The 16201-nt window shown below is 42.5% G+C and overlaps 1 protein-coding gene across 1 annotated transcript; it reads right to left on the bottom strand.

The window, feature by feature from the left end:
• Positions 1 to 9468: 9468 nt before the first annotated feature.
• Positions 9469 to 15781, bottom strand: WFIKKN2 (WAP, follistatin/kazal, immunoglobulin, kunitz and netrin domain containing 2). Its single transcript, XM_084648248.1, has 2 exons — positions 15180 to 15781; positions 9469 to 12851 (listed from the first exon to the last, which is right to left on the bottom strand). The coding sequence occupies exons 1-2, from the start codon at positions 15378 to 15380 to the stop codon at positions 11340 to 11342; spliced, it is 1713 nt and encodes a 570-aa protein (XP_084504374.1). The 5' UTR covers positions 15381 to 15781; the 3' UTR covers positions 9469 to 11339.
• Positions 15782 to 16201: the final 420 nt, after the last annotated feature.

Here is a 16201-nt window from a genome sequence, read left to right on the forward strand (position 1 = left end):
TGCGACCCCCTTATAAATTAAAAACACTTGTTTATATATTTAACACCATTATAAATGCTGGAGGCAAAGTGGAGTTTGGGGTGGACTTCAGAAAAGCAGACTTTGACAACCTCAAGGATCTGATGGGCAGGATTCCCTGGAAGAATAACATGAGGGGGAAAGGAGTCCAGGAGAGCTGGCTGTATTTTAAAGAATCCTTATTGAGGTTACAGGGACAAACCATCCCGATGTGTAGAAAGAATACTAAATATGGCAGGCGACCAGCTTGGCTTAACAGTGAAATCCTTGCTGATCTTAAACACAAAAAAGAAGCTTACAAGAAGTGGAAGATTGGACAAATGATCAGGGAAGAGTTTAAAAATATTGCTCGGGCATGCAGGAGTGAAATCAGGAAGGCCAAATCACACCTGGAGGTGCAGCTAGCAAGAGATGTTAAGAGTAACATGAAGGGTTTCTTCAGGTATGTTAGCAACAAGAAGAAAGTCAAGGAAAGTGTGGGCCCCTTACTGAATGAGGGAGGCAACCTAGTGACAGAGGATGTGGAAAAAGGTAATGTACTCCATGGTTTTTTTGCCTCTGTCTTCACGAACAAGGTCAGCTCCCAGACTGCTGCACTGGGCAGCACAGCATGGGAAGGAGGTGACCAGCCCTCTGTGGAGAAAGAAGTGGTTCGGGACTATTTAGAAAAGCTGGACGAGCACAAGTCCATGGGGCCAGATGCACTGCATCCGAGAGTGCTAAAGGAGTTGGCGGATGTGATTGCAGAGCCATTGGCCATTATCTTTGAAAACTCATGGCCATGGGGGGAGGTCCCGGATGATTGGAAAAAGGCTAATGTAGTGCCCATCTTTAAAAAAGGGAAGAAGGAGGATCCTGGGAACTACAGGCCAGTCAGCCTCACCTTAGTCTCTGGAAAAATCATGGAGCAGGTCCTCAAGGAATCAATTCTGAAGCACTTAGAGGAGAGAAAAGTGATCAGGAACAGTCAGCATGGATTCACCAAGGGCAAGTCATGCCTGACTAATCTAATTGCCTTCTATGACGAGATAACTGGCTCTGTGGATGAGGGAAAAGCAGTGGACGTGGTGTTCCTTGACTTTAGCAAAGCTTTTGACACGGTCTCCCACAGTATTCTTGCCAGTAAATTAAAGAAGTATGGACTGGATGAATGAACGATAAGGTGGATAGAAAGCTGGCTAGATTGTCGGGCTCAGCTGGTAGTGATCAATGGCTCCATGTCTAGTTGGCAGTCAGTATCAAGTGGAGTGCCCCAAGGGTCGGTCCTTGGGCCCGTTTTGTTCAATATCTTCATTAATGATCTGGAGGATGGCGTGGATTGCACCCTCAGCCAGTTTGCAGATGACACTAAACTGGGAGGAGAGGTAGATATGCTGGAGGGTAGGGATAGGATACAGAGGGACCTAGACAAATTGGAGGATTGGGCCAAGAGAAATCTGATGAGGTTCAACAAGGACAAGTGCAGAGTCTTGCACTTAGGACGGAAGAATCCCATACACCGCTACAGAGTAGGGACCGAATGGCTAGGCAGCGGTTCTGCAGAAAAGGACCTAGGGGTTACAGTGGACGAGAAGCTGGATATGAGTCAACAGTGTGCCATTGTTGCCAAGAAGGCCAATGGCATTTTGGGATGTATATGTAGGGGCATTGCCAGCAGATTGAGGGACGTGATCATTCTCCTCTATTCGACATTGGTGAGGCCTCATCTGGAGTACTGTGTCCAGTTTTGGGCCCCACACTACAAGAAGGATGTGGAAAAATTGGAAAGAGTCCAGCGGAGGGCAACAAAAATGATTAGGGGACTGGAACACATGACTTATGAGGAGAGGCTGAGGGAACTGGGATTGTTTAGTCTGTGGAAGAGAAGAATGAGGGGGATTTGATAGCTGCTTTCAACTGCCTGAAAGGGGGTTCCAAAGAGGATGGATCTAGACTGTTCTCAGTGGTAGCAGATGACAGAACAAGGAGTAATGGTCTCAAGTTGCAGTGGGGGAGGTTTAGGTTGGATATTAGGAAAAACTTTTTCACTAGGAGGGTGGCGAAACACTGGAATGCGTTACCTAGGGAGGTGGTGGAATCTCCTTCCTTAGGAGTTTTTAAGGTCAGGCTTGACAAAGCCCTGACTGCGATGATTTAGTTGGGGATTGGTCCTGCTTTGAGCAGGGGATTGGACTAGATGACCTCCTGAGGTCCCTTCCAACCCTGATATTCTGATTCTATGAACCCCCCATGTAATAACCTCATGACCCCCTGAGGGGTCCCAACCCACGGTTTGAGAACCCCAGCTATAAGGAGTCCTTCCCTCTTTGCACGCCTGCAGGGACCATAATGCTGCAGAGCATGAAGGGAAACATTTATACATTGGCATGCGAGAAAGTAAATTTGCAGTTTGTGGGAGGCTTGCAGTTTCATTCCTGTGTGGGACTCCAGCACAAGCTTTTCTTTTACTGAAGGGCAGGATTTGTTGTTCTGAAAATACAAGTTATTCGTGCATGTTCTCAGCTTGTCTTTGTTCTGACAGAGTTGGCCACAAACTGAAGTGTGCAGAGCACAATATGCAGATGTGTAATTTTCACAGAAAGGTGAGAGATTGAAAATAAAGAGCTTAATGGAAGGACAGATGCTATGATAAACAGCATGGGTCAGATTCAACCCTCATGTAACTTCATGGACTGCAGTGGACCTACAGCATGGATGGATTTTTCCCTCTTAGATGATGCTACAAAGACTAGATGTCTTGACATCTTTTCACATAGAGAAGCAGTGCAATGAACTGCAATGTCTGACCTGGCAGCCCTGCAGAGAGGTGCAGACAAAAGGCTCCAGGGCTAGTTTTACACAGGTGTTTAGATGCTGAAAGATGAAGATAGATGTTGAGTGAAAATCAGTGGGATGAAGATAGACGTTGAGTGCCTAGTCTGCATAGGCACTTTTGAAAATTCCACTAGGCACTTTTCTGCATATTTAGGTGCCTATACACCTTTGAAAATCTGGACTCAAGTGACTTGAAAGAAACATGGGGCTCAATTCTGCTCAAGGTTACTTTGAGTCAATCTGGACTGACTCCAAATTAGTCAATTGAATTCAGTCTTTCAGGAAGTCATATATGAAACTGCATGTGAACTTTGTGGCTGAAGCTCATCTCAAAAGATGGATCCAAACCAGAACTCCAGATCCAAACCCGAACAGACATTGTAGAGAGTCGGTATGAATCTAATTCAAATTTCATGGCTCAGTGTCATCAACTGACCGTCTTTAAAGCCACCAAACTCCAAAACCAAGCCATTTTTTATTTAGCTGTCAACACGGATACAAGTTTGAGAATCCAAGGGTGATATGGTGTTTTTTTAACAAAGTCTGTAAATTTCTATGCATACTAATTGTAGCCCTCAGGTTCTCAGCAAGTGTTCGGAGTGGCCCTCAGAGTTGTGATTATTAGGGCCTCACTTCAGCCTGCACAGCTGGATCTGCTGAACACTGCTTGATTATATTCTATCCAGTAGAGGGTAGTATTGCACAGAAACAAGATGGCCCTTTACGATCCTAATGCCTTTTGGATATGGTAATCAAATCAGCAGCTACTCTTCCATTCAGAGCAATGAGCCCTTCATGATTCAGGTCTGGTATGTTTGGGCTGAGAGAGAGAGAGAACAGGCCTGAAACTCTATATTGTTAGTTTCTTTCCAAGTTCCTTTTCTGTCTGCACATAGTCAGCTCAGCCTGACTCTAAAGTGCTTTGCCAAGCCAGTCCACAATGAGTAATTGGAGAGCTTGAGATTTCTTTCAGGATGGATCACTGACTTTCTCTGTCTCTTGCTCCCCACCCTTTCCCCTTCCACCTGCATTGCTTTGTGTCCTTAGTAAAATCAGACATCAATAAGAGTATAGATATTACTAGACCAGATCCATTGTCTTTACAGTCCTGTATGCTGTCTCTGACAGTGGCCAAAACCAGATGCTTCAGAGGAAGGTGCAAAATGCCCCAAAATGGAAAATTCTGCAATAAAATGCTCACTGGGGAAGTTTCTTCCTAACTCCAAACAGGCAATGGCTGACCTATGCTCTGAAGCAGGAGAGGTTATATTCATCCTCTGTTCTAATGAATGTCACTTTCGCTGTGGCCCCTGCAGAACCCACAGAATCGTGGCCTGACACAAGTCCTGTGAGTTTTGGAGGAAATCCTCCAAAATACTGAGGCTTGGGCCAAAAGCCTACGGTTAGGCAACTGTGCACTCTGCATGCTTTATTAAGAAAGTTCTTCTGTGGGATTAATGAAATAGGGGCAGGTCCAGGGTCTCATTGTAGCCAGAAAGAGTTTTGCTTGATTAAGGACCCCAGAGTCTCACGTACAGCACAGCCTTAAAGGGACCCTTTCTGTTGGGTCCCTTAACTTTCAAGTTTGAATGTCACATCATTTGCCCAGTCATAAATAGCTGTGAATTAAACAGGCTGTGCTGTTTTTTACTAATAGATATGTGCAGTAACGTTGTGGTGTTATCTTCATATCCCACCGGTGTTTGCATTAGTAGGTCAGGACCTGGAGCTGATGTTTTTGATGAGATTTAGAAAGTGGGCAGAACTTTGATTCAGTTGTATAATTTCCATTCAGAACACGTCTCAGCATCTGGGCCTGGGTTTCATTTTTTGTTCTCTGACAGCAACAGTAAATCAATAAGGCAGTTGGAAGTCAGGTGTAGTCAATCATTAACTACAGCCTGCTTTGGGGGAAATATGTAATATTTGACTTTAAAGCACAGGGCCTAAACCTGAAGGTCTCACTGATGAGGCCTTGTCTACACTAGAAAAGCTTTGCTGGCTTAGCTATACCAGTATAGTTATACTGGCAAATACAGCTTATACAAGCATAAAAGTGCTCCTGCTGGCATAGTTTATACCAGTTCCCTGAAGGCTTGTCTACACTACAGAGCCTTGGCCAGTATAGTTATACCAGTAGAGCCCCCTAGTGTAGCCACACTGTAAGCAGGCAGGAGTTCTTTTGCCGACATAGCTACCCCACCTCCCCCAAACAATTTTGGCTATGCCAACAGAAGCACTCTTTAGTTGGCATAGTTGTGTCTACACTGTGGGTTCTAATCGCATAGTTCCTCCAGGTAGGAAGTGTAAGCAGGGAGGTAGCCAAACTTCGTAATGTAAATCCGGCCCAAGAGACATACCAGCAAAACCACTGTTTAGGATGGTGTAGGTGCATGAACTCTAGGGTTTATGCCAGAATAGATATGTCAGCTAAAAAAAAATCACATCCTCTAGGTAACAAAGCTATGCCAGTATTTTAAGTGTAGACCTGACCTCAGGGTCAGGTTCTCCCACCCGTACTCACACTGAATAGCATGGTGCTCCGTGAGTGGTCCAACTGAAAGCAATTCTTGACATTACTTGGAGAGTGAAATACAGCTTAGTGTAAGAGTGATGGAATCTGGGCCTCTGTTTTTATTCAAGCACAATCCCATTGATCTCTGAGAGTTTTTTCCTGCATTAGAATTCAAGAGTTCAGAGGACTGGGTCCCCAAATTTTCAAACCTGGACACCCAGAGATGGGTACTTTTGAAAATCCCACCTTAGGTGCCTAAGGTAGTTAGGTACCCAAATCCCACTAAAAGTCCATGAAAATCTCACCCCTAAATTCATATGTAGGTGCCTCATTTTCAGAAATGGCTGTCACTTTACTTCAGAAGTTGATCTGGGATCTCAGCACCTTTGAAAATCATGCTCCATGAAGTCTGGCCTTAGGCACCCAAGTCTGGAAATGTTGGACAAATTCACACTACATACACCCCAAGCTTCAATGCCCCATTCTGCTCTGACATGCTCATTTCAATTTCACCTTCCCAGACCCCTTCCTTCTGCAGAAGTACATCTATGTGCCTGTTGAAGTCATTCATGTTCTTTGTTTCAATCACCCTCCCTAGTGACTTATTCCATGGGTCTAATGCATTCTGAGTGATGTTTGCTTTTCAGCCTACTTCTTGAGACTGTCATTTTCTGATTCATATGATGGTTGGCTTCCATATAACTGTAGGCTCATTGTGTGAGGCATAATGTGTTGCCCTTCTCATCCTCGCAATGGAGTAGGAGGTGAGTAAGTATCACTAACGTCCATTACTCTGTCCGATTTTGGTTCTCCTCCTACCTCTCTAATTGCTCCTTTAGCGTGTCCTTTGGAGAGTCCTCTTCAGACCCGCCTCCAATTGTCAATAGAGGTTCCACAGAACTCTGTCCTTGGTCTCCTTCTCTTCTCCCTCTGCACCTTATTTCTGAGTAATCTCAACCACAATCGCAAATATAGTTACCATCTTTATGCTGATGACTCTCAGATCTATCTCTCTACCCTAGACCTGACTCCTTTCTGTGCATATTAAACTCTCAGCCTCTCTCTCTGATATCCCTTCATGAATTCCACCAACATCTCAAGTTCAACATGGCTAAAACAGAGTTCTTAATCTTCCCCCAAAGCCTGCCCTGCTACCCCCTTTCTCGAACACTGTGGACAATCCCATCATCCTGCCTGCCACTCAAGACTAAGGGAAAATTCACAAGCCTTTCATCATGTTTATGAGACAGGTTAAAAAAACCCCAGAATCGCTAAAGTCACAATAAAATTGAAAGAGATGGCAATCCTGTAAGTCCCGACCTTGTGGTTGTAGAAGGTCCCCGTGGCACTTTTGGAAGAACAGGGATGCTAAACGTAGATTTCCTTCCCAATTTTAACTCAGTCAGTTACATTCTGCCTCTCTTAACTTGCCCAACAGTTTCAGGCCTTGCCTTCACTCAAAAGCCGTACTTCCTTAACTAAACCAGTCCATTCCAGTATAGTGCAATCTATACAAACCCAGTTAAAGCCGTGCAAGCTCCCTAGTGGGGATACAGTTATGTCGGTATAAAGATTCTTTATACCAGGATAGCTATTCCCAGAAAGGAAGGGGCACAAGTGATACCATTATAAGGTACCATTAGCCAGGATAACTATTAAGGTGGCAATGTGTCCAGGTTTTCCTAGGATTGTCCCTCTTTTGAGGTAGCTGTCCTGGGAAATATGTAAGGGTGCTCAGTACACACTTAAGGTTGACACCTGGCCAGTTTTTGTAAGTGCAGGGGTTTTGTTTCACTGGGGACACATTACAGTGTTCTAAAGCTCATACCCTCATGGTCCAGACTGCGGTGCCATTAGTAGGAAAAGGTAAGAAAAATGATAAAATAACATAAAAATACTCTGTGTGTGTGTGGGGGGGGGTGTAAAATAGTTATCTCACATTGTAGTAGTAATTAGTTATAGTTGGCACTAGGACCCTTTTTCTTAGGGGGGATTGGAGTATGGCTAATGGCTGTTTTTGTTCGTGGAGGGTTGGCCAGTGGGTAGTGTTTCTGCACCTTGGAAGTGGCAATCCTATCGAAACTGCCAGTTGTCCAGTTCTATGGGCTCAGGATCATCCTGGATGTCCCGGTTATTTTGTACTTCAGAGGTGACAACCCTAAAAACTGTATGCATACTAGGGGTTGTACCAGTATAGCTGTATCAAGCAACTTAGTTATACCAGTGCAAAAGCTGTGTGGTGTAGACGAGGCCTTAGCTGGATACAGTACTACTCCTCATGTCCTGGCCTAAACTGTTGTCTAACAACACATAGAAACATTAAACAGTGGCCAAACTGTCCCTCACGGTGGACAGCACTTTGTTAGTAGGTGACCTGATCTTGATAGATCCCTTATCTACACACAGCGGAGTGTTGTGAAGTTCAATTAACTAATGTTTGGGAAATGTGTTGAGATCTTCAGATGAGGTGCAATGGCTCATTCCAGTGCTAAGTATTATTAATGGATTGCACCCCTTTTCTGGTATCCGCAGTATGTCATAATGATGTTCTCTTCTTGCCCAAAGATGGGGTAGCCAGGAGACATGACAGCCTTTTATCTTTTTTAATAACTGTCAGGAAGAGGCATAATCCTGAAAGGAAAAGTGGGTGTATTCCATTTGCTTTGGTGCATATCCAGATCTGCACCCTGCCAGCAGGATTGTAATTAAAAAATAAATAAATATTTCCACAGATGAAATTATACAAAACCTACTGCAATGCGGCCTCCCTCATATTTTGATCATGGCAGCTCCTGTCACTTTGAAATAACCAGTTGATATTGCTCTCTGAATGACCCCCACAGCTTTCAGTGTTCATTTTACTGTCACGTGGGCCTTGTATGGACTTTGTTTTAATTCTGTCTCATGCAGAATTTTGGCCACTCCCTTCGAGCCGGCCTGTCCTGACCATTGTATGGGTATGCAGCGGGGGAAGGGTTTCAAGGGGACTTTCCCCGGTGCATCTCTGTGCAGGGGGAGCACAGGAACTATGCTCACTCTTTGCACCCCCCAGAGTGCAACAGGAGGAGGTGGGCCAGTATGCCCCAGAGTGCAACAGGAGGAGGTGGGCCACATCCCCTCTTTACCCTGAGCAGTAGAGCTGGTGGGTAGGCCAGATGGAGCAGGCCATACCAAACCAAGGGATAGGTAAACCAGCACACTTCTACAAGCTGGCATAGGGACCGAGCCACCTGCACTCACTCTGATGTGGTGCACCTCCACGCTGTCACTCTGCAGGCCAGATTTATTTACACAGTCTGTCCCTTAGCAACCAGAAACTGAATTATCCCATAATGCATGCCTGTGTGGAGGGGAGGGGTGGAAACAATTAGGATAAATGCTGAATGTTATTTTTAATACTCATGTTTTTGCTCCATTTTATTTCAATGGAGCTATTCATGGAATAAGGTAATCGGTGTTATCATTTTTATGACGCTGATTCATCAGTCCACCCCTATTCAGCAGAGTGCACTTTGCACACATGCACTTTATGCACATACTTAACTATTAGGTATGTGCTTAAGTCCCATTGACTTCAGTGTGACCTAAGGTTAAGCATGTGTTTAAGTGCTTTCCTGAGTAGTGATCCTGAGATTGGTTCTGACACCAGATTTCAGGGTTTTAATTTACTACCTGAAGGCAGAAACAATTACCTGATATTTGCTATTCAGTACATTTTCACCCCTCGGAGTATGCCTCCAGAGTCGTTTGATCATTCCCCTGTTTGCAAAGAAATCCTCTAAGCTCCTGGAGAAAATAACTTTAGAAACCCAGCCTTTATTAAACACTCACACTTAGATTCCTTCATGTCAGAGAAGGCGATTCAGTCCGGAAAAAATATGTCAGACCTTATTTCCTGGCTGCCTAAAAAATGACAAACAAGCTGCAGTAATGTTGGTGAATGACACACAGCAGAATTACCTACAGTAGGTGAAGAACTCCAGTGGAATGCAAAGCATGAGAGATATTGGCATAGCCCAGCCCGTAATGCGATCATCACAAGAATGTATGTAAATGTTATTACGTTTTTATTGTAATTCTTCTTACATCCATTTAAGAAAGAGACAACAAAAATCATACACTTATTGTGCTGGACAATGTGCCGCAGTACAGACTAATAGCACACTTGGCTTTTTTAAAATTTGGTAGCTAAGAAGAGCTTTAATACTGACTTTGTTTTTTGAAACTCTTCTATCAGGCTTTGCTTAAAATGTGCTTGTTGATGAATTGTATCCCAGACCAGGGTAAAACGAAAGGGTGTGATTCTCACTTACACTAAAAGCCCCTTTACATTGCTCAGAAGCCTTAAGGTGGGTGAATGGCATCTTTAAGGCATCTTCATATTGCCAGAGTAGTGTAAAGGAGCCTTAGTGTAAATGAGTCAGGGCCTATATTTAAAAGTTGTGTCAGGCCATATTTAAAACATTCTTATTGTCCATTAAATTTCATCCTTGAAGTCTTTGTTGCCACTTGCAAAATATACAATATATGTAGGCCTTAGGGATTAGGAGTCTCCAGTGAAGTGCTTAAACCCAGCATCTAGCCAGGTAAACTTTTTACATGGACTTCCCCGTGTCTCATTCATAATCAGACCCAACATACACGTGTGTGTGTGTGCGTGTCAGCACCTTTTACCATCTAGAATGCAAAGCTTTAGCTACCTCCTGCTGCCTCTTGGATTAGCCAGTAGATGGCACCACAGAGTAATATTAACAACACCCTCTTACCTTTAAGATAAAACATTTCTGGACCCAGACCATTGCTTGAACTGGTCTTTGTGCACAATAGACATTATTGCTGGAGCTCACTTAAACAATTGAACAAAGAGACTAGTAATAATGATAAGAATGACATCTGTAAGCATACACACTCATAATCTCAGCTCACTGACATTCCTTAACAGAGGCAGGGTATTTCTGAGATCACCCTTCTTGTTATTTAAAAATTGTGGATATGCAAATTTTACCTTTTAGACACATAAATATTAGTAATGATCAATATTGTTTATACACACATGCATATTTCTTTCTCTTGCTGTATGTGTATTTATACATACACGTATATATAGTGGCCATACTTAGAATGTTTTAACTGATTTGAGAGAGATTTCCTATATATATATAATGGGGAATACTGTTTAGAATGGGGGAAGTTCAGATTAATTGAAGCTTTTAAAGTGCACCTACTGTGTGTTTGTTTACGTGGTGTTGATGTTGGACTCAACACATTGTGAAATTGTGGTTCTGGCTTTGGACATGTATTTGTTTTTGTGGCTAATAGACCCAGAATGATTGCCTAGTTTACTTCAATGTTTTTTCTTCCCGTGAGTAAGGACTGCAGGGCTTGTATTCATTGTATTCAAAATTGGCACAATCTAGAGAAAATTCCTTTGTGGATTTCTATGAAAAGGTGAGCACATTCATAATGCATAGATTGACTTGACATGTGTAATTATAGTCAATATAGACAATAATTTACAGTTTTGTCTCTTGTAATGTACTTAATGTTACCATGAGGAAACAAAAGTTTGTGACTTATTTTTAATGATTTATCATAACATTTCCATGCTGTAAGTGAGACAGATTAAATCGACAGTACGTGCAATTTAGCTATGTATCAATTAGCTACAAAAATGCTAAGAATTTGGTCCTTTATGTTGGAAACTACACAAGAATTATATAATTATTGCAGTAAATCAGCTAGTTAAATGGCAATTCTATATAAACAGGTTGATTTCAAAGTAAGATTAATAGCCATTCATTGATATTTTATGTGATTGCCAAAGAGCATACTACATTGTTGCTAAGAATCATTAATGGATTAAAATAAGGGTTCTGCATATTACATACAATGTATCTTCAGACAGTAGCTTGTCTTTAGTTTCCACACTAGCCTTGCTTTTGTTAGCCCTATACAATACACAGAGCTGAAAGGCTGACTCACGTGAGTAAGGTTAGTGTAGTCCTAAGAATTCTTTCAGAAGCTCACAGGTTTTCTTGTGGATGACTTCACGGAGCTTTCGTACACGCCGGACACTGGAGATGCCCACAAAGCTGTCTGGCTGCAGGACGGCCATCCCATTGTGGACATCACCCATGATGATAAGCTGACCATCCACTGTGGTCATATTGGGGCATGGGCAGCTCCAGTCCATATTTAAAAGGGTGATTTCTAGAGGTTCCTTCCCCAGGAATTTTAATCCCATTTTTTCATCTTTTAGAATCTCCTCCACTGTCACCAAGGCGTGTCCCGAGTCTTGGTCTTCGGTTAGTTCCGTTATATGGCCCAGGATAACAAAGTCGCTTTTGCAGAAGCTTGTCACCAGCTTTTGGCGAGGTTTGCAGGCTTTGCAGTGCGTGTTCTTAGGGAAAGGACACATCTCTTCGCAGGCCTCTTTGCTCTCAAAGTTATTCTCATTGCCTCCACAGCCACCATAAATGAAAGATTGGCATTGCTTTGTCAAACTGTTGTATGCCCATCTGGGCTCATAGGCTTTGCAATGACTCTGAAGGGCTGGCAGGTTGCAGATGTTGATTGGGCCATTCATACACGTTAACATACAGTTCTCATAGGTCTCAAAGTGGTTCAGGTTGCTATTACAGTTCCCATAGATGAATGTAAAGCAGTTGTTTTTCTTTGCATCATAATACCACCTGGTCTGCTCTTCCCCACAGTCTTCACTGTCTGGCTGCTTCAGACATTCATCGGTTGGGAAATGGGTTTTGTTTTGGGATGCTTCTTTTGATGTAGGTTCTCCTTTGACGACTGACAATGGGAAATCAACCCTGAGAAGGCCACCGATGTTTTTTGCAGTGCATGTGTAAATGCCTGCATCTTGCAGCTGGGTGTTATAGATTACCAGCTGGGCAATGTTGGTAACCACAACATTCCCCCTGACGTGATTCGGCCTCATAATGATTTTTTCCTTACTGTCTATTTGCTTCTCCCAAGTAATTTCTGGTTTGGGTCTGCCTGTGACATCGCAAAGAAAGCTAACAGTCTCTCCCACATACACTGACTGATGGACTGGATTGTTAACTAGAGCAGGTGGCAGGATATCAGTGATGGTTGTCTCTGAATAGGCTGTGGTAGGGCGCACTGTAGTCTCTGGTGGGATGGGGCTGGTATTTGGCCAGGTCAGATGGTACCGACAAGTGACTACATTTAGAGTAATGCCTTTGGTGCAAGCTTCTGCATCCATATAACACTTGTTGTAATAGGTGAGTCCATCGGAGGCACAGGTAAAACTGGGCTCTTTTTCACACCTATCTTTGCATTTGCATACAGGCTGTCCATCCCAGATATCACACTCTGAGCCTTGCTGGATACACATGAAACGGTCACAAGTTGCCTCTTTGGGCATCCCGACGGGTCCTTTCTTCCCCTTGATGTCCATGTACCGAGCTGCCACACAACTCTTTGTCCCACAGACATTAGGACAGCACTTCTCAAAGGTCTCGCATTCCTAAGACAAAACAATACAAAACAACCAAACTGTTATTGGGATGGTTTATCATTTGAGAACTACAAACAGATGGAGAAATTCCTTCTTGTGGTGACAGGGTGCTCTAGTGGTTAAATCAAAGGGCTAGGTGCCAGGGGACCTGGGTTCTATTCCCAGTTCTGCTGAAGACATCTTGTATGGCCTACGGTAAGTCATTTCATTTATTTGAATGTCCACTTGGCCATCAGGAATATGGGAATAGCATCACTTCTCTATCTCAGTGGGGATGCTGTGAGACTACATTAATTGGATTTGTCAAGTGTTTTGAGATCTTTGAATGAAAGGTGTGAGAAGGGCAATGTATCATTATTTCTAAGCACCTAAAGCAATAGTAAATCCTTCACAAAATCATATTGAACATTTGGTTATAGAAGTAACAGCGAACCCAAATGAACCCTCTTTTAGTGCCAAAGAACAAGCCTCCTGAAGTAAGAGCAGATGGAAAGTCTTATCATATGGTTATAGTCATTAATCCCTTTTATTGTCCTCAGAAGTATGTAGAGTATTATTTGAATTCCATGAAACTAGCAGCATACTCTTGGAGTGGAAACTGCCAAACATCTTTAATTGTTCACAACATATTATAAATGGAATAGCTCAGAACTAAGGCAAAACTAAGTTCTTGCTCCAAAATTATTTTGTTTTCCATGGAAAACAAAGTATCTACTTATGGGCTAGCTGTCACTTATGCGTCTCTGTCAGTCTTAGTTTTAAGTGCAGCATCCATGTTAAATATAATATTGGTTATGATCATTTTTAAATTGTGGTTAATTATAGTAGTTGTCTGCCTTTCTAAACAGAAAACATATTTTTGTGTGGTTTGTAGAACTGTAGACAATATGTGGTTCATGGATTATTGTAATGAAACATGAACATTGTTATCCTATACAGAATAGGACAAATTCTGCCCTTAGTTACACAATTTTGATCTCATAGAAGCCAGTTGGGCATCTCTGTAACTGATGGCAAAATTTAGTCATGCTGTCTTTTAATGCCATCAGACTAAACAGTGATATGGCCATTATTCATGTGCAATATCCTTTCATTGACGGGAACCAGAGGATCTACTATTTTAGCTCCTTCCCCATTTCTAACTATGCAGCGCTGTGGTCCAAAAGCAAATCTGCAAAACATAATGGACTAAACATAAGGCTGGTGTAGCTCTAATAAAGCCATGAAAGCTTGGCGGACTTACACCTGTAGAGGATCTGGCCCAAAGGCTCAGACTCTGAATGGGACTATGGTCTGCCACTCTGCAAACCTGACTTTTTTTTCCAAGTGGTTTCTGGATTTTCACTGTTTGACCGGGAACCTGTGAAAAGAATGCCCGCAACCTTTGAAAGAGAGTAGTAGTCATTCTTTAGCGTACCTGAGAGTTGAATTTAAAAGGCAACTTAATATGCCATTGTAACCAGAAAAGTAATATAAAAATAACATCCTAATATATCAGCTCCTTTTTTGTCTTTAAACAATATCTGCTTAATTGACTGCCACACATAAGTTTTTGCTACTTTTAGCACTGCAGAAATGATCCAGGTAGTGGAAAGAGAGCCAAATCTTTTCCTGCATCATGACTGTCAGCTTGGTTCCGACTGCAAAATCTTTCCTGCTGAGGAAGTTGTAAGAAGCAGAAAGAGCAAGCATGGATTTTCAGATGCCATTGAGTGGCTATGCAGGCAGTTTTAAAAATGACCTTTTGACTTGTAAGCTATGTGCATTTTGTTCTGGGGGCATCATATGAGAGAGCATCTGCATGATTATTTTTACCATTTTATTTTTTGAACTAGTCAGACATTACATTTCAAATGTAGCAAAGGCTGGTGATGTGTATGCCAACCAATAGGCATCATACAGAACTCTCTCTTGGGAAACATAGCACTTGATGATGGCAATGAAGAATGATGAGGTTGGTGAAAATGCTAAAATGCAGTGAGCTGGCCCAATAACATGTCAAATTCCCGAGTCTAAGCTGATGAGGTTCTCTTTGGTGAGGCAGTGAGTGAGAAGGATGAACTATGAAAGCCATGTAGTCACAAAGTCATAGGGTCAGTTAAAGAAGTGACTCCATTAAAATACCTCTTGACTTAACCAACAGGTCATCAAACATTTTTATAAACACAGTTTCTGTTAAACACATGAGTTGTCTGGGTTGGATCATGTACACATTATCAGTGCTCTTCCATTTATAATTGAAAGAGACTGCAACATCATGGAGTAAACAAACTAACAAACCAACCAACAAAAAATCCATTTCCCATGACGAAGCATACAAAAATGTGCATCACTTACCAGGTCTGTATCACACTCTCTCTTGCAGGTGCTTTGGGCATCTACCCACAGGTTGGGGTTCATCTCATTTGGACATATCCCAGCGTGAGAATACCGTATTGGAGGTAAAGCTTTACCCTCTAGAGGAAGCTCCAGAAGCAACAGGACAGTGGTCTTCCCCAGCAAGATCCACATCCACCGAGTGAATAATGCCAACAACATCTCAGAACTTCTCCAGAGAAATGTCAACAATTGGGTTGGGTTTCGGTTTTTTTTGTGTGCCTTATATTTTCAAAGAAGTCCAAATTCACCTGCCCTCTATCAAACTTCCGCAGGTTTCCTTTCTGTCTTTGTTGGTAGTACAGTCTGGTCTAGACCGCACTGGATTAAAAGTCTTAGGAAGCAACCCCTTATTTTAAGAGAAATGCTAATAGTCCGTACAGAGTTAGCGGTATTTATACCCTGCCTCCGTTTAACAAGTCGGAAAAGGTAAACTTGATTTCTTTGACAGGCACACGTTTCCTATGTCCTGGTGGCAGTCAGGCAGATTTGTTGCAAGAAAAAAAAGCTGGAAAGAGTTTAAAAGGCTGGAACTGGCACGGTGGGACCCCTGCATGTTTCTGAATGCAAGGAGGCCTTCTTAACCCCTTTAGACCTAAAGTACTTCCCTACGCTAGGAATGGCATTTACTACTGAAAGAGTGCTTGTCTAAATAATATGAAGCCACAATCAGAGGGATTTCTGTACACTAAAGGAATACACAATCACGTGTTTAAAAGAACAACTAATAGGATTGAAGCAATTAAAGCTAGGATATCACATTTTAACAAAGGAAGCGGGAGGAAAAATAACATATTTAAACTTAGGATCTGCAAAACAATATGTCTTTGCAATTTGCCCCTGGACTCCTAGGCTGCTTTCTTCTTTGCAGCACTGGGATTTCCAGTATGCTTTTTTTATACTTCACTCCAACCCCACCATCTAGCCATTAAAAGTTTCTCTGAATTCCTCCACATTTCATAAAAGTGAAATCACATTGTACA

The sequence above is a fragment of the Lepidochelys olivacea genome (genome assembly GCF_965140295.1).
Source record: "Lepidochelys olivacea isolate rLepOli2 genome assembly, chromosome: 14".
NCBI lineage: Eukaryota > Metazoa > Chordata > Testudines > Cheloniidae > Lepidochelys > Lepidochelys olivacea.